Here is a 24,362-nt window from a genome sequence, read left to right as displayed (position 1 = left end):
GAGGGCTCTGTGGGTGCGAGATGCTGCTGACAGGGTCGCAGAGGGAAACGGCACGGCAAGACCAGCCAGTGTTCTCAGTTTGTTTTTAAGTCTCTTCTCTTTGTTCCACAGCTGAAGAGTAAAAAGCCGCCGCTCGCATCCAGCGGGGCTGCGGGAAAAGGCAAGACCCTGAGCAGCCAGCCCAAGAAGGCCGAGCCGGCCGCCGGCGTGAGGCGCACGCCTTCCAGTGAGTGGTCGTCCGTGGTCGCGGGCACCTCTGCAGCTGTAGAGCGGGGCTGGGGGACCCGTGGAGAGATGGGCCTGTAGCCGCATCACCCTTACCCCCCTGCCCGACGGGAGGGTGGCGCCGGCCTCTGACCCGGGCTCCGGACCTCGGTGCACCAGGAAAGGCCAGGCTGGCTGCCCGTCTCCAGGACTGGTTACGCCCATTTCAGTGGAGGCACCTGACCTGTAGGCGACTCAGCGACTTTGGTGAAGTCACGTAAACCCTCTAAGCGGGGCAGCCACGTGGTTTCCGTGATGAATAGCCCAGTGGTCACGGCCTCAGAGCCCTAGAGAAGACGGGTTTGGAAGGAGTCCGCGTGGCGGGGCAGACAGTCGGCGTGGCCCACGCAGGCGCTTGTCCCTCTCTCCTGCCTTGCCCTCACCGCCGCAGGCAGGTGCTGCCATCTGCCCCCGGTCCACGGGCGGGAATGACCTCTGAGCGCTGCACGCTCCCCGGGCTCACGGCCGTGAGTGACAGCCACAGTGAGTGCCAGGCTGCAGGCTGCAGAGCTGGCGGAGATGCCCGCCGGGCACGGCCCCCCCTTTCTCCAGGCCACACTGTCACCATGTACGTCTGTGCGATGATAGGACAGGAGTTGTTGCCGAGGTGCCTGAGCCGGACAGAGGGTCCCAGCAGACGCAGGCGGCCGGGCCGCAGCACAGGCCGCAGTCCCGGAGCTCCAGGGGCCTGGCCGGCAGGGGGCCCCAGGGGAGGGCGTGTCCGTGTTTCTGACTCGGGCCCCGTGGAGCTGCAGACCAGGCCTCGGCTCCAGCCAGTGCCCTGCACCTGCCGCGTGCACTGCGAGGGATCTCAGAGTCACGGGGTACACGGCAGGCGGAGGGTGCGGGGGGCGTACAGGCGCACCAGCCTCCGCGCTGCTCAGCAAGGCAGGCTGCTCCTGCCCGGGACACGGGACACGGGACATGGGTGTTCTTCACGGGCGTCACCCTCATAGCAGGCAGGCGGGGAGCCAGCTGGGCCAAAGCCTGCTCCTTGTAGTTTGTGGAATGTGCTGACCTTTGACCTCCTCTCGCACACCTCACTTCCCTAATGCAGGGGGTGCCCACAGTCACTTAGAGTGCCGCTGGTGATCCTGTGGGGAGGGCGGGGAATCCCTCGGTCGCGCTGATTGCATTTGCGGGGGTTGATTCCTCTGTTATGAGGCGCCTGGAGGAATTCTCATGAGCTGTGGTGACACCTAATGCTGACGAATGAGAAAACAATTGCGTTCCGGGTTTTGCTGCACCCACCCAGCCGGTTCATTGTGGATCACTGTGGACCGGGGGTGGGAATGTGTGGGTTGGGAAGCCCTCAGTTTGGAAATCATAGACTGGTGTTTGAACTTGGCTCTGTCTGCCCAGCACGTCCTGGCCCCGAGCCACGGACAGCAGTGCTCCCGTGTCAGCTGGTGGGTTTGGCCCCTCTGCCGCCCGTCGTGTCCTCTGCGTGTGCGTGTGGAGGGGCGAGGGATGGCCTCGTGTGCCGTCATCGGGGGGCGCTTCGCTGCCGTCCCTGTGGCTGCAGCGCCCGCTGTGCCCGCCTCTTGGGCGGGATGCTGGCCCGGGCTCCCCGTTGCCGAGCGGACAGGGCTCTGCGGACTCTGTTGTCGCTGACAGTGAGGGGAGCGTCCACCTGTCCCCGGCATTTGTGAGACGGGCTTTAGCCACAAAGACCAAATTATAAAAACCACCCACAGCGAGGCCTGGCATCTGCTCTAGCGGGTGAAGCTGCGGCCCGGAGGCTCCGTGGCCCCTCCTGCCCGCTGCCCGCGTCATGGCCATCGCCCTGCCCTCCGCGTCTCTGTGGCGCCCTTTCTCGTCTAGCGAGGTCGCCGGCAGACAAGCGGCGGCGCACGCGGGTGAGAGGACGGAGCTGCGGGGCCTGATGCTCTGAGCCGCAGGCAGGCCTGGCGCTGAGAGGCCAGGAGCAGGGGGAGGCCCGCGGAATCTGCAACACGGGGGCCCTGGTCACCTCGTTCGCCTCATCACCTCTTCCTCTCCGCAGCGGATCTTCAAAGGGACCGTTCCTAAATTACTGTTTAAACATTAACTTAGTCCCCATCCCAAACCCCGAACTGCCCCAGGTCCAGGTGAGGACCCTGAGCAGAGCGATCAAGTACTTTGTTCAGGGTCACACAGCTACAGGTGACAAGCTGGGACTCAGACCTGACAGGCAGGCTCCAGACCCCACCCGCTTCCCTTTCTCATTGTCCGTTCGTTCACCCACCGATGTTGCTGCGTGTTCAGTCCGTTCAGTCCGTGCTGGGTGCGTCGGGGCAGGGCACGCAGCTGCTGTTGGGTCGGCAAAGCGCTGGACGGGGCTGTAGCCAGCTCTGACGGGCTGGGGAAGAAGCTTGAAATCCACGGGGAACCAGCCACAGCCAGGATGGCGTGTGATGCCGCCGGCCTCCTCGCTGCGGCTGTGGGATGTGCACTGCGGAGAGGTGCCGGCCTGCAGGGAAGAGAATTAGAGGGATTTCTTGATCCTCTGTTTTCATGTAGAACATTGTTCCCGAGAATCCTGGGTGATCAGCTGGTTCAGACCGGCCCGTTCTCTTCTGTGGAATTCCAGGGAGCCAGCTCTGAGTTTACCGAGCGAGGACGGGGGGACAGGTGCCCAGGAGCGGCTCTGGGAAGTTCCCTCGTGTCTGCAGGCTAACTGCTTCCCCACTGCTGCGTGTCTCAGATGCTGACCAGTACAGATACGGCAAGAACAGGGTGGAAGCCGACGCCAGGCGGCTGCAGAGCCAGGAAGAGGAGCTGCTGCGGCGGAAGGAAGCCCTGCGGACCAGGCTGGCCCAGCTCCGGAAGGAGAGGAGGGACCTGCGGGCCGCCATCGAGGCGAACGCTGGTAGGAGGGCGCCGTCCTGAGGGTCTGCGTGCCTCTGTCTGCAGGGCCTCACCATCCGCTCGCGGCTCAGATTCGGCATGCGTCCCACACTGCTTCTCGGGGGCTGGAAGCATCGCCAGTTAGCCCAGGGCAGGTGCCCGGTGCGGGAGTCCGGGACAGGCAGGGGGACAGGTGCCCGGGACAGGCAGGGGGGACGGGGTCCCGGGTGTGGGAGTCCGGGACAGGCAGGGGGGACGGGGTCCCGGGACAGGCAGGGGGGACAGGCAGGGGGACAGGTGCCCGGGACAGGCAGGGGGGACAGGCAGGGGGGACGGGGTCCCGGGTGCGGGAGTCCGGGACAGGCAGGGGGGACAGGGTCCCGGGACAGGCAGGGGGGACAGGCAGGGGGGACAGGGTCCCGGGTGCGGGAGTCCGGGACAGGCAGGGGGACAGGTGTCCCGGGCGCGGGAGTCCGGGACAGGCAGGGGGACGGGGTCCCGGGTGTGGGAGTCCGGGACAGGCAGGGGGGACGGGGTCCCGGGTGCGGGAGTCCGGGACAGGCAGGGGGGACGGGGTCCCGGGTGCGGGAGTCCGGGACAGGCAGGGGGGGACGGGGTCCCGGGTGTGGGAGTCCGGGACAGGCAGGGAGGACGGGGGCCCGGGTGCGGGAGTCCGGGACAGGCAGGGGGGACAGGGTCCCGGGTGCGGGAGTCCGGGACAGGCAGGGGGGACAGGGTCCCGGGACAGGCAGGGGGGACAGGCAGGGGGGACGGGGTCCCGGGTGCGGGAGTCCGGGACAGGCAGGGGGGACGGGGTCCCGGGTGCGGGAGTCCGGGACAGGCAGGGGGGACAGGGTCCCGGGTGCGGGAGTCCGGGACAGGCAGGGGGGACAGGGTCCCGGGTGCGGGAGTCCGGGACAGGCAGGGAGGACGGGGTCCCGGGTGCGGGAGTCCGGGACAGGCAGGGGGGACGGGTGCCCGGGTGTGGGAGTCCGGGACAGGCAGGGGGGACGGGGTCCCGGGTGCGGGAGTCCGGGACAGGCAGGGGGGACGGGGTCCCGGGTGTGGGAGTCCGGGACAGGCAGGGGGGACGGGTGCCCGGGTGCGGGAGTCCGGGACAGGCAGGGGGGACGGGGTCCTGGGTGCGGGAGTCCGGGACAGGCAGGGGGACGGGTGCCCGGGTGTGGGAGTCCGGGACAGGCAGGGGGGACGGGTGCCCGGGACAGGCAGGGGGGACAGGCAGGGGGACAGGTGCCCGGTGCGGGAGTCCGGGACAGGCAGGGGGGACAGGTGCCCGGGTGTGGGAGTCCGGGACAGGCAGGGGGACAGGGTCCCGGGTGCGGGAGTCCGGGACAGGCAGGGGGGACGGGGTCCCGGGTGCGGGAGTCCGGGACAGGCAGGGGGGACAGGGTCCCGGGTGTGGGAGTCCGGGACAGGCAGGGGGGACAGGGTCCCGGGTGCGGGAGTCCGGGACAGGCAGGGGGGACAGGGTCCCGGGTGTGGGAGTCCGGGACAGACAGGGGGGACAGGGTCCCGGGTGTGGGAGTCCGGGACAGGCAGGGGGGACAGCACCCCAGAGGAGGGCCCCGGAGGGCAGGGCAGTGTGAGCTATTGGAAGGGATGGGGTGAGGCCAGGTCGGGGGAAGCCGCGGAGCGGAGCTGAGTGAAGGCAGCCGTGGGGAGCGTGGGGGGCCACTGTGCTGGGCCAGGGGGCTGTGCATGCTGGCAGAAGTGGGCACGGGCCTGGTTAGGACGGGACTGCGGACACACAGGCCTCAGCTCCAGGCTGCTCTCCCCTGGGCAGCTCTGACCCGTGTCTCCGTGCGGCTGGCCCAGCACGGGAGGGAGGAGGGGGTCAGAGAGCCAGGGAGGCCGGGGAGACGCCTGCCTCCAGGTAGCTCCATGTTGGGGGGGGCTGGCACACGGATCTGGGCCTTTCCTGCTGCCTCCGTGACTTGCATGAAAGTGCTCTTGCAGTGAAGGCCGGGGAGCGGGTGCTGGCTGAGCAGGTCCGCGGTCACCGCTAGGAGGTGCGGCTGCCGGGCGGAGTGCCGTGCCAGCCGGAGGGTTGGGTGGGCGCGGAGGTGCCAACGCAGAAGGTTAGAGCGGTTTCTGGCCTCAGAGGAGTCCCACGTGCTGCCCAGACCAGAGCCGCTTACCAGCTTACCCGGTTCTCAGCTGTCCTGTGGGCACAGTGCCCGCCTTCCCACGTCACTGCCGCACGTTTCAGTAACATGAAACACGCGTGCCGGGAGAACGCGGGCCCCGCTCTGTGGAGGAGAGCGTGTTTGACGGAGGGCCGGAGGGCCCGGGAGGCGGTGGCAGAGGAATCAACAGTCGGTGAAGCTGCAGCTCAAGGCCCACGTGACGTGAGCACGTGAGGCCCCCTGCGGACCGCAGGCCGCCGCTCCCGGCTTCTCCCCGCTGCAGCCCAGGCAGGGTGGGGCGCGGGCCTGGCTCCCCAAGGGCTGACGTGAGTGTCCCAGGGGGACCCAGTCTGGAGCCTGCCCCAGTCCCCCGGCCCCGCACCCAGTGTCTGCGCTCCCAGGCAGGAAGGCGCAGCTGGCCCTGGAGGAGAAGCTGAAGGCGCTGGAGGAGGAGTGCCGGCGGAAGGAGGCGGAGCGCGTCAGCCTGGAGCTGGAGCTCACCGAGGTCACCGAGAGCCTCCGCAAGGCCCTGGCCGGCGGCGTCACCCTGGGGCTGGCCATCGAGCCCCGCTCCGGGACCTCGAGTCCACAGGTACCGTCCCCCGCGCCCCTGAGCACCGCACACAGGCGCCCCCCGAAAACGCCCCGTTCCTCTACAGAGGCCGCCCCGCCCAGCTCACTCAGCACAGCAGACAGCGGCCATCAGCTCAGACACTTCATTTACCTGTAACCCTCACCTGAGGGCCTTTTTCCCATTGATTTCTTTGTTCTTTTTCTTTTTTTTTCTTTCTTTTTTTTTTTTTTTGAGAGAGAGGGAAGGGAAGGGAGGAGGGAGAGAGAGAGAGAGAGAAACATCGATTTGCATTGAGCCTGCAACCGAAGTATGAGCCCTTGACCAGTTGAACCCGGGACCCTTCAGTCCACAGTCCAACGCTCTGTCCACTGAGCCAAACTGGCCAGGGCTTGGTCTCTTTCACAGCCCGGAATCCTGGGCCTGCTGTGCCCCGCTCCTCCCGGGAGCCGGCCCCGTGGGGTTCCCCGCGCTCCTGCTGCGCCGCCCCCACGGCTCTGCTGCCCGGGCTGCGGGAGGGAGGGTGCCTGGGAGCAGAGTCCCCGGAGCGGGCACTGCTAGAGGCGCTGCTGGGCTGGAGGCACCACGGGAACACGGGACGCAGACGGCCCCTCCCCACTTCCCAGCATGACCAGCCGGTTGGAGCGTCCCTCTGAGCCTCCGTCTTTCTGTCTGGGAAACAGGCATTGGACAGGTGCCCTTAGAATAGGGCGGGGACCGTATCTGTACACACGGCACCCTTATGGCTGTCGTCCCAGCCCCGCCTTTCCTTGTTCCTGCTGGAAGCAGCGAGGCCGCAGGCGCGCCTCACGTCTCTCTCAGTCCCCAGTGCTCAGGCCCCGGACTCTGGAGAACTCGCCGCTGTCCAGCTGCGAGACCAGTGACGCCGAGGGCCCCGTGCCCGTGAACAGCGCCGCCGTCCTGAGGAAGAGCCGGCCGGCCGGCAGCTCTCCCTGCCGGGGGCACGTGCTTCGCAAGGCCAAGGTCAGTCCCCCCCCCCCCCCCCGCCCGCCCTCCGTGCGCGTCGGGGGTGCCTGCTCACCAGCCTGCCGGGCTCGGACACTGCGGCTTCAGCGTCGTGTGGGCGGGAGGCGCAGAGGGGCCAGGCGTGTCCCGTCCAGTCCCACAGCCTTCCACTGAACGCCACGTGTCTCCCAGTCCCTCCACCGCCGCCTGCCGGCTGGTGTGGGAGGTGCCGCAGCACCTTCCGGTGGCTCAGCCCCTGTCTGTGCTGCGAAGCCTAACGCCCCCGAGGAACGGAAACCATGTCTGGTTCACCAGAGCAGGCAGCCCTGCAGCGGCGGCTGTGAGCGTGCCCGCGGGAAAGCCACGCTTGGCACCACGGCTCCTGCCCGGCCAGGCGCGGAGGCCAGGCGCCTCCCTTCACGCCTCGGGCCTCGGGCCTCGGGCCTCGGGCTGCTCCCGCTGCTCCCGCTGCTCCGCCCTCGGCAGCTCTGAGGCGGCTCCTGGCTGCTAGGACCGTGCTTTCCGCGTGGTCTGGTGTCCGGTAAGGCAGGTGTTAGCCGCTCGCCGCACGGGGCGTGTTCACGGGAGGGTTCGGCGCCCCACACCCAGGAGACGGAAGGCCGTGCTCTTGATGGAGGCGGGCTGGTGACTGAGGGACGGAGAGCCACGGCGCGCCTCCCGGGACGGTCTCCGCCCCGGTCCCTAGGCTGTGCCTGAGGGGTTTGGACCTGAGCCCCCATTCAGGTCCCTGTTTGCAGCGAGAGTGCAGTGTCGGCATCGGTTACTGGGTCTTTACCGTCCAAGAAACCAGCGTTACGTCGTGTGCGTGCGCCTCCAGAGGGCTGCTCTCTGCCGTGCCCTCGGCGTCCGGGGCCTGGGCAGCTCAGCTCCTGCCGCTTCCTCACCGTGGACGTCACACGAGTGATGGCGGCGAGGCCCGGGCCGCAGAGCACCGAGGACGCGGCCTCCCGTGGAGCGTGCGCTGAGCGGGGTCTCCAGGGTCCCGAGAGTGTGACGAGGGCCCAGCGGCAGGAAGGGGTGCAGCGTGGCCTTTGGACCCCGGGACAGTCACCCATTGGAGGTGCCTCGCACGTGTGGTCTCTGCCCGCTGGCCGTTTCCGAGGACGAGAGCGGTCCGACCACTCGGCTCGGGAGTGTTACCCGGGCAGTGCCCCAGGGAGCCCCAGTTCCTGCTGAGGGCGGCTGAGCGGAGAGCGCGCGTGCCTCCGCAAGTCAGGGGCGCTCAGGCCCCGCCAGGGTCTCCTAGCCGAGGCGGGCTCCGGAGTGGCCACGGCGTCCAGCTGCAGGCCCAGCACTTCCCGCTCGGCCCGGGAAAGCTGTGACCCCGGCGGCTGTGAGCCCGGCGGGCGGCTGTAGATGCCCCGGCGGCTGTGAGCCCACACGCGGTGGCACAGTGGCTGTGGCCACGCTTTCAGAGCCACATGTGAGCTGGGTCTGAAGGCTCAGCCCGGCGGCCCCAGAGGTCGCACGCCCCTGACAGCACTGGGGCCGGGGTCTCTCACGCCCTCCTTTGGCCGTGACCCTGAGCCCTCCACGCCGGCCCTCGGCTGTGGGCCCAGCGGGCTGTGCCCAGCGGTGGAGTTAGCGCTGAACCTGGTGGTGCAGCTCCGCTGTGTGTGTGGATGGCCCGCACCGAGCCGGGCAGGGCCCCTCCGCGGGTGTCCTCTCCACACCCGAGTCTGCACGGCCAGTGGCCAACGGGGGCTCGGCGGGGGGGGGGACAGCACGGGCGGCGGCACCCGGGTCACCCCCCTGCGGCCCGAGGGCCCGGAGGTGCCGTGGGCGTCTCGGGAGCTCCGTTTGGTTTTGTTTCTGCCATGTTTGCTCAGGCCGCCGTCACCATTCCTCACGCTGGGACTTCTGTTCCAGGAGAGTGAGGTTCCTAGCCCGCTACGCGGGGGAGGTGTGCGGGCGCTGTGGCTCAGCGCAGAGGCCTGGCAGCACAGCGGGGTCCGGGTCGGCATCCGGGCCAGGCGCGTGGGGGCCCCCTTGTCTTCACTGCGGCCCTCAGCCCTGGGTGGGACTCACGCTGAGCGCCTTCCTGGGTCGTGCGGTCATGCTGTCTGCACACGTGTACCCGCCACCTTGCATGTATGTCACTCTTGCTCTCGCTTCCCCGGCAGGAGTGGGAGCTGAAGAACGGGACGTAGGACAGCGGACGTCACGAGAGACCGCGGCTCCAGCAGGCCCGCCGTGCCCGACCCGCGTATTTTTCTACTGTATGACGACGTGCCCTGTAAAGAGATGTGCCTGGACCGCTTGGCTCCCACGTGGTTTGTTCAAGGCGGCAGGGGTGAGAGGTGATGGAAGACCGTCCTCCGCCAGGTGGGGTCACGGCTCCCCCCAGTGCCAGCCAGCCAGCCGCCGCCGCCGGGTGCTGGGGGGGACCGGCCAGGCCGCCAGGAGTTTGTCGCCCCCAAGAGCAGCGTGCACTTGTCTGTGTCCCCTCCCCCTCCCCCTGCCGCGCCTCCCCCCCCCCCTCCCTGAAGGTGAGGCTGAGGACTGCTGGGAGGCGCTCGCCCGGAGTGCGGGACAGCAGCTCCGGGCGGACAGCTTTGGGACTGCTCACCCTCCTCTGCTGCACGTCGCCCGGGGTTTCCGGAGGGTTCCTCCCGCGGGTGAGGATGTTACTGCTTTGGAAAGGCGGCGAGGGTTTTGGGTGCTTCGCCCTGTGTCCTCCTTCCCAGCACCCCCCCCCCCCCCCCGCACTGGGCACCACGGGCGGCCCATGGAGAGCTGGCAGCCTCGCGGGCGCACGGCTGCCCTCCCTTCCCTGGCGGGGTGCGGGGTGCGGGAAGAGGCGGGTCCAGAGCCGCAGACGGAGAGCAGGAGGGCTCTCCAGAGCTTCTAGCCCCCCGACTCCCGCCGCCCCCCCCCCCCCCCCCCGTGTGCAAATCGAGCCACGGCCGCGTCCGGGGACCTGGGCTCGCCCCTCCCGGGCCCACGGGCCTCGTAGGGCCTCCTCACTGTGCCGTCTGCCTCCGTGGAGTCCCTGGGCGGCCCGCGGGGCCAGAGGACAGAGCCGCCTCCGCACAGCCGCGCGGGCCCCCCGGCCCCAGGCCTCTGCGCTCGGACGCCAGGCCCCGTGGTCTGCGGGCCGGGCCGCATGGGCTCCGCGGGAGCCGGAAGCTGCGTACCCGGCGGTCGGCCCTGGCCGGCCCCGCGGGCCTCCTCACTCACCGGATGGCGGGAGGCTCATCCCCAGCACTCAGCAGGGACCCGGGGAGGGCCCAGCCCGCCGTGAGCCCGCGCAGGGAGCCGGGGCCACGCAGCTCACTTCCCGGGAGGGAAACGCTCTCTCTCCCGTTGCCTCGCGCCTCCGGGTCCAGGGGCTTCCGGTCAAGCGTGGCCTCATGTCGCCACTGTGCCTGGAGCCGCCTTTGCCCAGGAGAAGCGCCAGGTCCAACATACTGACGGGAGGCCGGCCTCGGCCTGGGCACGGGCCCCGGTCCCGCCCTCAGCTCCTGCGGACACGGGCGGTGTCGGTAAAGCCCGGGTTTTAATCCACTTCCATAACCACCAGCCGTTCAGGGGGGCGGGGAGGCTGCTGGCGCCCTCGAGAGCACGTGTGTGTGTCCTGGGTGATCAGAAAGCAGGGCAGTAAGCTGTGTATTTGTACGTGTCCCGGAGCGTAGTTCCTCACTTGTGTCTGTGCAGAGCGCACACGCAGGATCCTCGTCCGCGGGGCGAAGGCCGCCCTGGGGGAACAGGCCTTTCACCGACGGTCGTGTTTAGAGTGCGGGCCAACTCCAGGGGTCCTGACGGCACGAGAGGGAGGGCAGCGGGGGGGGGGGGGTGCCCTCAAGGTCGCGGCCCCTCCTGCTGGACTGAGGCCCCGTCAGCCTCAGAGCCCCCCCGCGTTGACACGTTTACGATGTTTCACTCACACCCGTGCCCAGAGCACAGTGGGGGTGAGGGGCGGTCAGGTCACTGACCCTCAGGGGCGGGCCGTGTCCCCTCTGCCCAGAGTCCCGGGGTGGGACTGTTCCACATGCCGGACTCCTGGGCACGGCCTCCCGCCATCTCTCCCAGCTCGTCTCTCGGGGCGACCCCGGTGACCTCAGATGCCATGGTGCACAGCCAGCCTCGCCCCGACATGGGTGCACGCCCTCTCCCGTCCCTGACGCGCTCCCGGCTGCTGCCGAAGCCCGAGCCTTTGGCAAAGTCTGTTTCCGGGCCGGGGCCCCGGGCCCGAAGGCCAGGCCCAGCCAGGAGCTCAGGCTGGTGCTCCGGGCAGCAGCGGCACAGGCGCAGGTGTCCGGGACGGCCGGGCGCGGCGGCCGGGGCTGCGGGCATGACGCAGCCGTGTGCGGCCACGCCTTTTCTGTCCAGAAGAAAGAAAACGGGCGGTGTATGCCCCGGGTCACGTGACAGCAGCCGACGCGGCCCGGGCGGCCCCGAGGGGCTCGCTCCTGCCAAGGGCTCAGCAACATTGAAATGCACAGCGCTCGCCTTCCTCTTTTCTAACGTGATTTTTAACAGGAAACTTAACTTCAGATCGCGGCACATTTTTAAAGGGCGATTATTATTATTATTATTATTAATATTATTTGTTCCTGCTGTTACGCTGTCGTGGCGGCTGCGTCGATACTGTGAAATGAACTGAAGGTGAACTGCCGCTCGGTGCCCACACACGGCACGGAGGAAGCCGAGCCGCCGGCCACGGGCGTGCGCGGCGTGGGCACGGGGGCGCCTGTGAGCGGTTCCACGGGGCCGCCCCCAGCCTCGCCGTGCAGACGGTGCTTGTCGCCACGGAAGATACTTTCAGAGCGGACCGCCGATCTGCGTTCTTAGGACCAAAGGAGTTTTTCATGAGACGCTCTTCGGGCTGTGTCACTCCCACCAGCCTTTACCGCCGGTCTTCCGCGGCGACTGGCCGACCCCGCTCCTCGCCGAGGTCTCCCGTGAAGAATGTAACCCTGTCTCACTGTGTCTCCGAGGAACTGCCGTCCTCCTTAGACCCTCTGAGAGGCAGAGGGGGAGGCTCTAATGGACTGTGGGCAGCGCCGTCGAAATGACTGTGCGTAGGTTTTCACTGATTCTCGGTGTATTTAATGCACAAAGTGAGAGGTTTTATCGGAGAAACTGGCCGTGGAAACGTGGGTTTCCATTTGCCCCTTCTGTAGTCGCCTCACTTGAGTTTCTTTGCTAAGGGACCGTCCTGTCCCCGCGCAGCCCCGGACTGGCGCCTGTGGCGTGACTCGGTCGTGTGTGGTTAATAAATCCACTCTTCCAGCCGGGCCTCCGCGTCTTCTTCCCACTGACTTTTACAGAGAGGGGGAGGGGGGAGGGGAGAGGGAAGGAGGAGGGAGGGAACTGGGAGGGAGGGAGAAGGAAGGAAGGGAGGAGGAGAGGTGGGGGGAGGAAGGAGAGGGAGGGAGAGAGGGGGAGGGAGGGAGAGGAGGAGGGGGGAGGGGGAGAGGAGAGAGAGGGAGGGAAGGAGGGAGGAGGAGAGGGGAGAGAGAGAGAGAGAAGGGGAGGGGGGAGGGAGGGGGAGAGGGGGAGGACGTCAGGTGAGAGAGCCACACTGTGAGTTGGTTTAAGTGGCTCTCAGCCCACAGACCTGAATAGGAACGTGGGCGCACCTGCGCGGTGCCAGGCTCTGCCCGGCGCTGGAGAGGGGAGCGACTCGGACAGGACGTGCTCTGAGCTCCCGCACCTGGACAGGTCACCGTGCTGGGTGGGCAGGACCGCCTGGGGCCTCCCGGGGTCACGCAGGGGGAGGAGCCGCTGCCTGGGGGCGGGGTGGGGGTTGAGCTGGTGGGTGCCGAGCAGGAGCCCGGAGAGCGGCAGGGGGAAGGCCCTGGAGGCGGAGGGGGGCGGGGCGGGGCTTCGAGCGCAGTGGGTGGGACGGAGGCTGGGATGGAGGCTGGTCCGGGAGAAGGCTCTGAGGCCCCCGGTTCTGTTTAGACGGGACCGATGGGATGAGTCGGGCACCCAGGGACGTCCCGGCAACACACAGCCCCCCAGACCCACCATCCCAGGCCTAGGGCCAGGCGACCCCTCGCGGTTCCTTCACCCCAACTCTGCCCCGGAGGTTCGGCGGGTGCTGGCCGGTCACATTAGGGTGCCTGTAGGGTCAGTGGACAGCGACGCACTGACGTGGGAGGCGAGGTGGCGCTCAGCCCGTTGCTGTTTGGAGGTGGGCGCTGTCCCCCAGGCCATGAAGCTTTAGTAACTGCCCCCCCCCCCCCCCCCGGCCCAGCTGCGGACCAGAGCTCCGGGCTTGGCTTTGTAAAACCACGGAGGCGACGGGGCAGTCACGTGGGGGTTCCTTGGGGAGCAGGCAACCCGGAGCCTCACCAGCAGAACTCGGGGCAGGACACGCAGCTGATGCACCGTTGGTGACGGACGTCACCCATCGCACATGCTGTTCAGTGGCGTCTTCCCACAGGGAGGAAGCAGTCAGCCAACTGGGGGCGCGCAGCGGGCACAGCAATACAGACACTCACCCCCCCGCGGCGTTCCCGCTGGTCCGGGGCACCCAGGGGGCGTCTCCCGGAAGCCCGGGCGGGGCACCTTCCTCCCGGGGGCTGGGCGGCCGCCCCGTGCCCAGCGGGCCTGTCGCTCTGGTCCGCTGGCGCTGGGCCCCGGGGAAGGTGAAGGGCTCGCCGCAGCGCACCTTCCATGTGCAAGCCAGGCAGGGCCCCCGCCCACCCCGGGGCGCCCCGGGCTCACGCACTCGGACACTGTCCCCTGCCTCCCCCCCACCCCGCCCAGGGGAGGGGCCGGACACCCAGGACAGCCCTTCGCCCCAGCACGCCTGACACTACTCGGACCCGCCGCCTGAGCCTGCTGGCCCGCCTCCCTGTGCAAACCAGACTGTTCCTGCTCAGGTTCGCCCCCCCCCTCCCCGGCCTCCCGACTGGGTCCCCTCTTCCCCGTTGTCCCAGCGTGGTCTGTCGGGGTCCGCCATGGCCCAGCGTGGTCTGTCGGGGTCCGCCATGGCCCGGCGTGGTCTGTCGGGGTCCGCCATGGCCCAGCGTGGTCTGTCGGGGTCCGCCATGGCCCGGCGTGGTCTGTCGGGGTCCGCCATGGCCCAGTGTTCCCTGGTGTTTCCCGTGTGGCCCACGTGGCCCGGCGTGGTGTGCCCTCCACTTGGGAAATGTATGACCAGCTTGTTTTCCATGGCCACCGCCTCCCGCTCTGTCGGCCTCCCCACAGCGGACATGGAGGCCACACCCTCACCCCCAGCGGGACGGTGTGGACAGAGGCCAGGCCACTGGTCTCTGGTTTGAGCCGGCTCGATTGCTCCTTCTCACCCATCAAGTGGGACAGGGACAGCTCCACGGGCTCCGTGTGAGGGCTCCCGGGAGGAGCGTAAAGCGTCCACACAGCCACCAGCCCCCAACGCCCGCAGGCCACGGGAGAGCCCACGTCCTGCCCGCCCCGCACAGTGACGGCGAGGTCTCCTCGTTCTCCACCCAGATCCCACGGAAGGTGATGAGGTCCCGGAAGGAGAGGAACGCGGCCGGCCACCCGCACGCATCCCAAGGGGAGGCCGGGGCACCTTCACGGGGCCGGCTGCTCTGGCCTGGGACTGGAATCACGAGTGAGACGGCTTCTGTGCGAGTCACAGCAGCGACGACCCGGATGGGACTGCTACGCAGTCAGCAAAGGCCTTCCCTGTGCTCAGCCCTGTCCCAGGCCCTGGGCGGCCACGGGCCGGGGGGATGCGGCTGCTCCACCAGCTGATCTGGAGGCGTCACTGGGTGACAATAACAAGGACGGAAAAACAGAAAAACACCGCTGTCCATAAGCCTCTGTTCAGGCAGAGGGAGCCCCGGCACAGGCCTCGGACACAGAGAAGGGGACGGCAGTGGCACTCGGGACTGGGGCGCTGAGGGGAAATGGTATGTGGGGGCACTCAGCTCGGAGAGAGAAGACCCACTTCGGTTTCATGTCTCCTAAGCCCACAATTCCCAGCAAGAGGCCTAGCCACACCAGTTCCCAAGCAGGAAGAGACCACCCAGGTGTAGGTACCCACCAACTCAATGGCCCCCCAACAGATCCCACCCAGAGGGAGAACTCCACCCTGATATCCCACTCAGCCCCAGGTCCAAACCGATAAAACCCTATCCCTAATGCAGGTCAAACCCTAACCCTAACCCTAACCCCCCTGATATCCCACTAAGCCCCAGTTCCAACCCTAACCCTAACCCTAACCCTAACCCTAATGCAGGTCAAACCCTAACCCTAACCCTAACCCTAATGCAGGTCAAACCCTAACCCTAACCCTAACCCTAACCCTAACCCTAACCCTAACCCTAACCCTAAGCAGAACCCTAACCCTAACCCTAACCCTAACCCTAATGCAGGTCTAACCCTAACCCTAACCCTAACCCTAACCCTGGCCTAACCCTAACCCTATCCCTAACCCTAATGCAGGTCCAACCCTAACCCTAACCCTAACCCTAACCCTAATGCAGGTCCAACCCTAACCCTAACCCACCCCGAACCCTAACCCAGGTCAAACCCTAACCCTAACCCTAACCCTAACCTAACCCTAACCCTAATGCAGGTCAAACCCTAACCCTAACCCTAACCCTACCCTCAACCCTAACCCTAACCATAACCCTAATGCAGGTCAAACCCTAACCCTAACCCTAACCCTAATTCAAACCCTAACCCTAACCCTAACCCCTAACTCTAATGCAGGTCAAACCCTAACCCTAACCCTAACCCTAACCCTAACCCATAACCCTAACCCTAACCCTAACCCTAATGCAGGTCAAACCCTAACCCTAACCCTAACCCTAATGCTAACCCTAACCCTAACCTAAACCTAACCCTACCCATAACCTAACCCTAACCATAACCCTAACCCTAATGCAGGTCAAACCCTAACCCTAACCCTAACCCTAACCCTAACCCTAACCCTAATGCAGGTCTAACCCTAACCCTAACCCTAACCCTAACCCTAACCCTAACCCTAATGCAGGTCTAACCCTAACCCTAACCCTAACCCTAACCCTAACCCTAACCCTAACCCTAGCCACACCAGTTCCCAAGCAGGAAGAGCCCACCCAGGTACAGGTCCTGAGAGGCTCAATGGCCCCCAGCAGATCCCACCCAGAGGGAGAACTCCCCCCTAATATCCCACTCAGCCCCAGGTCCAAACCAATAAAACCCTATCCCTAATGCAGGTCTAACCCTAACCCTAACCCCCCTGATATCCCACTCAGCCCCAGTTCCAACCCTAACCCTAACCCTAACACTAATGCAGGTCAAACCCTAACCCTATCCCTAATGCAGGTCAAACCCTAACCCTAACCCTAACCCTAACCCTAACCCTAATGCAGGTCCAACCCTAACCCTAACCCTAACCCTAACCCTAATGCAGGTCTAACCCTAACCCAAACCCTAACCCTAACCCTATCCCTAATGCAGGTCTAACCCTAACCCTAACCCTAACCCTAATGCTAACCCTAACCCTAACCCTAACCCTAATGCAGGTCAAACCCTAACCCTAACCCTAACCCTAACCCTAACCCTAATGCAGGTCAAACCCTAACCCTAACCCTAACCCTAATGCAGGTCTAATGTTAACCATAACCCTAACCCTAACCCTAACCCTACCCCTAATGCAGGTCAAACCCTAACCCTAACCCTAACCCTAATGCAGGTCTAACCCTAACCCTAACCCTAACCCTAAACTAACCCTAACCCTAACCCTAACCCTAAACCTAACCCTAATGGAGGTCTAACCCTACCCCTAAACCTAACCCTAACCCTAACCCTAATGCAGGTCTAACCCTAACCCTAACCCCCCTGATATCCCACTCAGCCCCAGTTCCAACCCTAACCCTAACCCTAACCCTAATGCAGGTCAAACCCTAACCCTAACCCTAATGCAGGTCAAACCCTAACCCTAACCCTAACCCTAACCCTAATGCAGGTCAAACCCTAACCCTAACCCTAACCCTAACCCTAATGCAGGTCAAACCCTAACCATAACCCTAATGCAGGTCAAACCCTAACCCTAACCCTAACCATAACCCTAATGCAGGTCTAACCCTAACCCTAACCCTAACCCTAATGCAGCTCAAACCCTAACCCTAACCCTACCCCTAACCCTAACCCTAATGCAGGTCAAACCCTAACCCTAACCCTAACCCTAATGCAGCTCAAACCCTAACCCTAACCCTGACCCTAACCCTAACCCTAACCCTAATGCAGGTCAAACCCTAACCCTAACCCTAACCCTAACCCTAATGCAGGTCAAACCCTAACCCTAACCCTAACCCTAACCCTAACCCTAACCCTAATGCAGGTCAAACCCTAACCCTAACCCTAACCCTAATGCAGGTCAAACCCTAACCCTAACCCTAACCCTAATGCAGGTCAAACCCTAACCCTAACCCTAACCCTAATGCAGGTCTAACCCTAACCCTAACCCTAACCCTAACCCTAATGCAGGTCAAACCCTAACCCTAACCCTAACCCTAATGCAGCTCAAACCCTAACCCTAACCCTGACCCTAACCCTAACCCTAACCCTAATGCAGGTCAAACCCTAACCCTAACCCTAACCCTAACCCTAACCCTAACCCTAATGCAGGTCAAACCCTAACCCTAACCCTAACCCTAACCCTAACCCTAATGCAGGTCAAACCCTAACCCTAACCCTAACCCTAACCCTAATGCAGGTCAAACCCTAACCCTAACCCTATCCTATCCCTATCCCTATCCCTACCCCTGACCCTATCCCTACCCCTGACCCTATCCCTACCCCTGACCCTGGAGGGCTGTGCCTTGGTTTGCCTCCATGGCGCAGGGTCCCGGAGGCCTGGGCGCAGGTGGTGGTGGTGACTGATGGGCAGGGCTCGCTGTGGGGCTGGGCCTCCGGGCTCATGGGGCTGGCGGCTGGCGCCCGGGCCCTGTGGGGCCGAGGAGGGAATGAGCAGCACGTGTGAGGGGGAGCGCTTCGCACGCTGGCCGGGACGCCATTGCTCTGCCCACATGTCCCGATCCAGCGGCCGAGGAGGTTAACGTCATGGCAACCTCCCCGGGGGTCAGGCGCTGCTCCCCGTTCCTCCCACGGTCGTGGCCACGGGGCGCGGGGCCCACCACGGCAGGAGCGTGGGCACACGCACGCTTTAGGTGAGTGCTGAGGAGCAGATCCACAGCCAGGCAAACAATGTCACGTTCTCTCCATCTTTGTTAAAAGCATCACAAGTGATTTATTGGTTTTTAAAAAGGAAAAATAAGAAAGAACCGATCGCATCTCTGTTGTGTGCATATACCAAGTGTGGCACAGCCCGTGGCTGCAGCCGGCCACGCCTCCTCCCGGAGCCTGTGCGCTGGGCGCCGACTGTGCGCCCTCAGACGTGTAGCCAGACGGGCCGCGGACCCACGTGCCGACCGGATGGCTGTGGGTGGGAAAGTGCAGGGGAACCGGGTGCCACCTTGTTTCCGGGCTCGTGGGCCCAGACACTCTTCATAGACAGAAGACATGAGCTCCAAGGAAAACACCAACGGCCGGGGCAAGCCTGCCCGAATAGCAGAGTGAATCGCGGGGTTCAGGGTCAGAGGGGGTCGCCCGCAGGCACTGGTGAGCTGGGGCAGGGACGGTGTCCAGGGCACGCCATGCCGACCCTGACCTCGGGCCTGGACGGTGTCCGGCACTTACAGGCGGGTGGGGTGGGCGTCGGACACAGGGCTCCCCAAGGTGTGTTTGGAGACCGCACCCCCCAGCCCCCCCCCCCCCCCCCCGTCCTCGGGCCGAGTCTGCAGGTGGCCTCTGGAGGAGGCCCCAGAACCCCCGCTGGTGGGCAGGGGTGGGGGAGGGACCCACAGGGACCCCTTCCCCCCTGTGGTCTGAGTCCCCACTGGTGACACAGGGCGCTGGACTGGAGGGGTCCCCCACTGTTCCAGGGGGCTCTCACCCCAGCCAGCCAGCAGGTCACTAGCCCAGACTCTGGTGTTCCTGGGAGAGGCCAGGCCGGGCCACTGGAGGGCCCTGCCCTGGGGGGGGGCGGGGGGGAGGGAGGAAGGGGCCAGGGCGTGGAGGAGGAGGGGGAGGGAGACTGATTCCGGGTTCAAGGCAAAGGGGAGCAACCCCCACTGTTCACACACGGACCCCGAGGCAGCGTCCCTGATTCTGGCACCTGTGAGTGGACTGCACGGCCCGGGGCCAGGGCTGGCTCCGAGGCGCCTCTGCCACGGCTGCTGTCTGGCCTTGGGAAGGTCGCCCCCTCTGGGCCTCGGGGTCTGCATTTCACAGGGAGGGGCACACTCGCCCTCCAATCCTAACCCTCCGGTTCCTGGTTCCCATGTGGGTCCCGGAAGCAGTAAGAACCAAAGCAGCTGGGGCCTCTCCGCCAGGGCCCACCGCTGGGAGGAGGGCGCCTGCGGGGGCGCCGCCTGCTGGCCGGCTGCGGAGCTGCAGCCCTGTGGCTCCCAGGGGAAGGCCAGCCTGGGCCCCTCCGGCCCAGGGGGGAGGGTGCCGGAGGCCACGGAGCAGCCCTGGGCATTCACCCCGATGACTATGGCCACAGCTCCTAGAGAGGTGTTTCCCGTCACCTGCAGTTTGGGGGTGCGGGTGGGGGTGGCGCGGCAGGAGGCGTGGCGGGGCCTGGGCCGCAGGCTCTCCGATGCTGGAGGGCGGGCACCTGCGGAGACGGCACCCAGGCGGGCCTGCCCTCGGTGGGGATGACCCGTGTCCGTGTGCAGCTCGGGCTGAGCGGGTCTGCGGTGCCAGAGGGCGGGCAGCCCGGCAGGCCCACCTCCCTGAGCCAGGGGAGCCGCCTGGCCACCACAGGTCAGGCCCGGCGGGGTCCCAGGGTCCGGCGCAGCCTCGCGGAGTCCAGGGGCGGAGACGTGCCCAGAGCCGGTGGGCAGCGGGTGGCCGTGGGCTGGGGTCCAGGGAGGGCGGCAGTCAGCAGCCCCCCGTGCGTCCTGAGCAGAGGCAGGGGCGCTGGGGCCTTGCGTGGGGACAGCTGGAGGAGGCGGCTCCTCCGCGGGTCTCTGAGCGATGCCAGTGCCAGCACCAGCGGCCGCGTGGTGGTCCGTGCCCCGGGGATGGGCGGAGAGGGAGCTCCGGGCGCCGCGGCCATCAGCTCACCAGGTAGCTGTGCATCTCTCGGGAGTTGATGCTGAGGACCACGCCCGAGTGGTTGCCTAGGAGACGGACGCCCTCGTGAGCACAGCCCTGGCGGGCGGAGGCGGCGAGGGCCGCGGGGGTGGGGACACGGGTGGACCGGCGGGGCGGGCGGGTGGTGCCGAGTGCAGGGCGGAGGCGGCGGGGTCTCAGGGCTCCTGGTGGTGACTGGGCGGGTGCCCGGTGCCGCCGCGAGCCGTGGGCCCCGCGGGCCTCTGAGGCCAGGTGCTGGCAGCCGCCCGGGCCCACCCACTGACCGGGGGAGGCAGGAGCCGCACTGCCCCTCCAGGCGCGGGCGCGGCGGGCGGGAGGGCGGGAGGGGGCACAGTGACGGGCTCAGACGGGGACAGTGAGTGGCCTGGGAGGCGCGGACCCGCTGCTGCTCGGGGGCTGTGGCCCCGCCCCCGGCTCTCAGCGAGGGTCGTGGGCCTGAGGCGGGGGAGGCTGTCGCCTCGCAGGCCTCGGTGTCGCCTGTGACACGGGACAACGGCCGGGGCTGCCAGGGAAGCTGCGCCGAGGCCGCGGGCGGGCGGCCACACTGAGCGCTTGGTGAGACCGTCTGCTGCCCTGGCGGTCAGTGGGCGGTTAGAGCGCCGGCCCCTGCACGAAGGGTTGTGGGTTCGATTCCCAGTCAAGGGCGGGCACCTCCACTGCAGGCTCGCTCCCTGGCCTGGGTCAGAGTGCATGTGGATGCTCCCCTCTCTCTCCTCTCTCTCTCTCCCCCATCCCTGTCCTCCCCTCCCCTCCCCCTCCCCCTCCTCTCCCCTCTGCTCTCTCTAAAAACCAATGGAAAATGCCCTCGGGTGAGGACCACAAAACAACCAAAAGGATGTGTCATCACCCATCACCCTATCACTGTCCTTCGGGGCGGAGGGCCACCGCCCTGCCAGCAGCCCCTGTGGCTGGGGGTGTGGGGGACGGGCCCGTCACTGGCCCTGGGGGCTGCCCGCCCTGCGCCTCGCTCTCACTCAGAAAGTGAGGACAGTGTGACACACACACAGGTGAACACACCCACGGCCTCGCCATGTCAGGGGCGGGGACACCCCGCAGGGCGCTTTGGGGACCCGTGGGAGGGTAGGGTGGGTTTCAGGGTGTGGGGGGCCTATGGGAGTGTGGGGGTGGTTTTCGGGGTGTGGGGGGCTGTGAGAGGATGGGGTGGGTTTCGGGGGGGGAGGGTGGATTTTGGGGAGGGCGTGGGGGCCGTGGGAGGGTGGGGTGGGTTTCGGGGTGTGGAGGGCCGGGGAGGGTGTGGGGCCGCGGGGGCGGTACCCAGGGTCTGCGAGTGGAGGTCGCCGTCTATAAAGTCCTCCCGCTGGACGGCGCCCGGGACGCCCTGGCCGTGGCCCAGGGGGCTGGTCACCTCCGGCTCCTTGGCGTTGTGCATCTGCGCGTACACCGTCCTGTCCGGGCGTTTCCTGCGGGCAGGGGGGTCAGGCTCCGCCCAGGCCGCCCCCACAGTGCCCCCCGCTGGGCCCCGGGCCAGCCCGTGAGGGCCAGACACATTTCTGGGGTCCCCGTGCAGCCCCCTCTGCACACGGGCCCTGGGGCTGAGCCTCACTCCTCCGCTCCCCGAGCTGTGGGGTCCCGGGCCCCTCACTTCACCTCTGCGCCCGGTCCCTCTGAGGGCAGGGGAGCAGAGGGGGTGCTGGGAAGCTCAATGGCTGAGAGCAGCTGGGGACCTGAGGGGGTCAGACCGCGAGTGCCCCCACCCCCCAGTCCTGCAAACTCCCGCCCTCCTGGGGTGTGGCCACCACCCTGCAGAGGGGGGTCAGAAGGGGGGCCTGCGGAGGGAGGGGGCCCTGAGGGGGGGAGGGGGCCCTGTGGAGGGAGGGGGCCCTGAGGGGGGGAGGGGGCCCTGTGGAGGGAGGGGGCCCTGAGGGGGGAGGGGGCCCTGAGGGGGGAGGGGGCCCTGAGGGAGGGAGGGGGCCCTGAGGGGGGAGGGGGCCCTGAGGGGGGGAGGGGGGCCCTGAGGGAGGAAGGGGGGCCGGAGGGGGGAGGGGGCCCTGTGGAGGGAGGGGGGCCGGAGGGGGGAGGGGGCCCTGAGGGGGGAGGGGGGCCCTGAGGGAGGAAGGGGGGCCCTGAGGGAGGAAGGGGGGCCGGAGGGGGCCTTGCCTTTTGAACTTGTAGAGCAGGAGGCCTCCCACGGGGAACAGCCCGATGACCAGGAGCACGGCCACCACCCAGGAGCTGCCGCCGCCGCCCGGCCGCCGCGAGCCTGCAGAGCAGAGTCAGCGTGGCAGCGCCGCCCCCGCCGCCCGGCGCCCGCCTGCTCGGTCGGGAGAGGCTCCCGGGGCCGGGGGCAGGGTGTCCGAGGGGCCCGGGGGCCGGGGGCCGGGGGCCGGGGGCTGAGGGCCGGCCAGGCGGGAGGGACGCTCTGGGACGTGCCGGGCCCTGTGCGACCCGCCGTCTGTGCTGGGAGCGCCCGCTGCCCCCACGGCCCGGCATGTCCAGGCGCTCCCAGCTCTGAGCGCCCCCAAGGGAAGGACACGCTGATGGAGGACAGGCCGGGGGCGGGGGGCTGAGACCCTCAGAACCACAGCTCCCTGCGGAGCGGAGCCCAGGGCCCCGAGCGACCGCCCGCGTCCCCACAGCAATGGAGGGTCCGAGGGCCGGCCACGCCCGCGCCTCCCTGCGGGGCGCCCCGACTCACGTGTGTCCGGCCCGAGGGCCACCAGCACGCGGACGCCGGCCCGCAGGAGGAAGCCGATCTTCTGCGCGCTCAGCGCCTGCCGGACGGCCGCCAGGCTCTGCAAACAGAGGGGCGTGGGGCCTGGGGCACGGAGGGCGGGCCGGGCGGGCGGGGCGCTCTGCGTGGGGGTATGGCCGTGTGTGGGGAGGGCCCGGCTCCCCTCCCGGGGCGCCTCCACGGGACACCCCGGACTCTGCTTGCTCCGGGCGAGCCCGGCTCCACGGCAGCCCCCGAGGCGCCAGGAGGCCGCCCCTCCCACGGAACGAGGGGCCCGGCTGTGCGGCCCGGCGTGGCCGTGACACGCCACCAGGGTGTCTGCTGTCCTGGCGTGAGGTCTCCTCAGCATCAGGAGGAAGGGGACGGTGCCCCCTCCTCGCCTCCTCTGCTTTCCGCCCTCAGCTCGAGAGCGTCTCCCCCTGCGGGGCGCGGGGCGGGCGGCCCGTGCTCTGTGCGCCAGGAGGCCCCGGCCCGCGCAGCAGCCTCCCGAGCGCGCGGTCAGTTCTCACCTGGGAAACGGGCACCGTCACCGCCCCCCCTTCCCCCCTCAGGGCCCCCTCCCTCCCCCAGGCGCCGGGTGGACGCCCTTTGGGAGAAGCTGCGGGTCCCTCACGCCCCCGGGGCAGTGGCGGCTGGAGCAGCTCGCCCTTCCTGACGGCGGCCCTCACGTCCCTCCCTGTGAGGCGGGCGTCAGCTGCACCCACGGCACTGGGGCTGCGTGGTGCCCGCCGGCTCTGTGCCCGCCTGCGCGGTGCCCCCACGCCCCTGCTCCCCACACTGTGACCTGGGATGTGACCTCGGAGGCCACGTGGGCCCAGGGGTGCGGCCGCGAGGGGGTGGGGGCGAGCACTGCGTCCATGAGACGGAGAAGGGCGAGCACTGCGGTCTCCCGCCGTGGGTGTCCCCGCGCGGGGGGAGACGGGCCTTGGCCAGCAGGTACCTGGTCGCCGGAGACGCTCCTCATGCTCGAGGGCCCGGGCGGGGGCGGCAGCACGTACAGGCTGGCCACGGTGGGCAGCCCCGGCGCGATCACCGTCACCAGCAGCTCCGCGGGGATGGCGGTCTCCTGGGGGGACGCGACGCGATGCACACGCCTTCGCTGTCTCCCGCTCGCGCCCCCGGAACCCGGACCCCCTGCCTCTCTGTCCTACAAGCCTTCCCAACCCGCACACCAGCCCCAGGGGATGGCCCAGAGCCCGACAGCCGCCCCGCGCCACCCCCTGCCGGACGTCCAGCCCTCCCGGTCCCGCAGCCCTGCCCCCCACACCGGCCCCGCCCGGCCAGGCCCCCCCACACCGGGCCATTCCTCTCCCCATGGCCACTGTGAACGGGCCCCTCCCTGGCTAATGTCCTCCCGAGCCACAGAGCTCAGCCCATGCGGGCCCCTCTGCCTCCTGAAGTCCCGTCCCTGCACTGCCACCTGGCAAACTCCTATTCATCCATCAACGCCCCGGACAACAAGCCCAGCATCACTCACGGGCTGAGAGGAGGCCTGGCCGTGGGCCTCAGCCTGTGCCTGCCGGGAGCCCAGGGCCAGGCTTTCTCTCAGAGGGCCAAGGGCCTCGGGGTCCCAGGCGCACTCGGACGCCCTGCCCCTTGGAGGCCCCGATTCTGGGCGCTCCCCAAGGGCACCCACCACACCGCTCTGCTCTGTCTCCAGGGTCTGCCCAGAGAGAAAAGCTTTAGAGAGATTCTGGGTGCAAACAGCCGGTGCCCAATAGATGTGCACAGAGGGTGCCGTCCTGCGCCCCCCACGGGGCCCCCCAGCTTCTGCCCT

The 24,362-nt window shown here is 67.6% G+C and overlaps 2 protein-coding genes across 6 annotated transcripts in view; one reads left to right on the top strand and one right to left on the bottom strand.

The window, feature by feature from the left end:
- Nucleotides 1–9,053, top strand: part of AFAP1 (actin filament associated protein 1) — a 77,681-nt gene extending 68,628 nt beyond the window's left edge. For all 5 annotated transcript variants that reach the window (XM_054708346.1, XM_054708339.1, XM_054708332.1 and 2 more), the window contains 5 exons: nucleotides 112–226; nucleotides 2,951–3,115; nucleotides 5,642–5,832; nucleotides 6,634–6,795; nucleotides 8,922–9,053. In XM_054708346.1, coding sequence (XP_054564321.1) covers nucleotides 112–226; nucleotides 2,951–3,115; nucleotides 5,642–5,832; nucleotides 6,634–6,795; nucleotides 8,922–8,948 — 660 coding nt within the window. In that variant the 3' untranslated portion in view covers nucleotides 8,949–9,053. The remainder of the gene's footprint in view (nucleotides 1–111; nucleotides 227–2,950; nucleotides 3,116–5,641; nucleotides 5,833–6,633; nucleotides 6,796–8,921) is intronic.
- A 9,461-nt stretch (nucleotides 9,054–18,514) lies between these two features.
- SORCS2 (sortilin related VPS10 domain containing receptor 2) overlaps nucleotides 18,515–24,362 on the bottom strand; it is a 218,823-nt gene continuing 212,975 nt past the window's right edge. The window contains exons 23-27 of the mRNA XM_054708320.1: nucleotides 23,526–23,651; nucleotides 22,550–22,646; nucleotides 22,012–22,114; nucleotides 21,169–21,314; nucleotides 18,515–19,919 (exon numbers count right to left, since the gene is read on the bottom strand). Coding sequence (XP_054564295.1) covers nucleotides 19,855–19,919; nucleotides 21,169–21,314; nucleotides 22,012–22,114; nucleotides 22,550–22,646; nucleotides 23,526–23,651 — 537 coding nt within the window. The 3' untranslated portion in view covers nucleotides 18,515–19,854. The remainder of the gene's footprint in view (nucleotides 19,920–21,168; nucleotides 21,315–22,011; nucleotides 22,115–22,549; nucleotides 22,647–23,525; nucleotides 23,652–24,362) is intronic.

Source organism: Eptesicus fuscus, chromosome 2, assembly GCF_027574615.1.
Source record: "Eptesicus fuscus isolate TK198812 chromosome 2, DD_ASM_mEF_20220401, whole genome shotgun sequence".
In the NCBI taxonomy this organism is placed as follows: Eukaryota; Metazoa; Chordata; class Mammalia; order Chiroptera; family Vespertilionidae; genus Eptesicus; species Eptesicus fuscus.
Note: the sequence above shows the minus strand (reverse complement) of the source record. Positions and strands in the feature narration are given on the sequence as shown.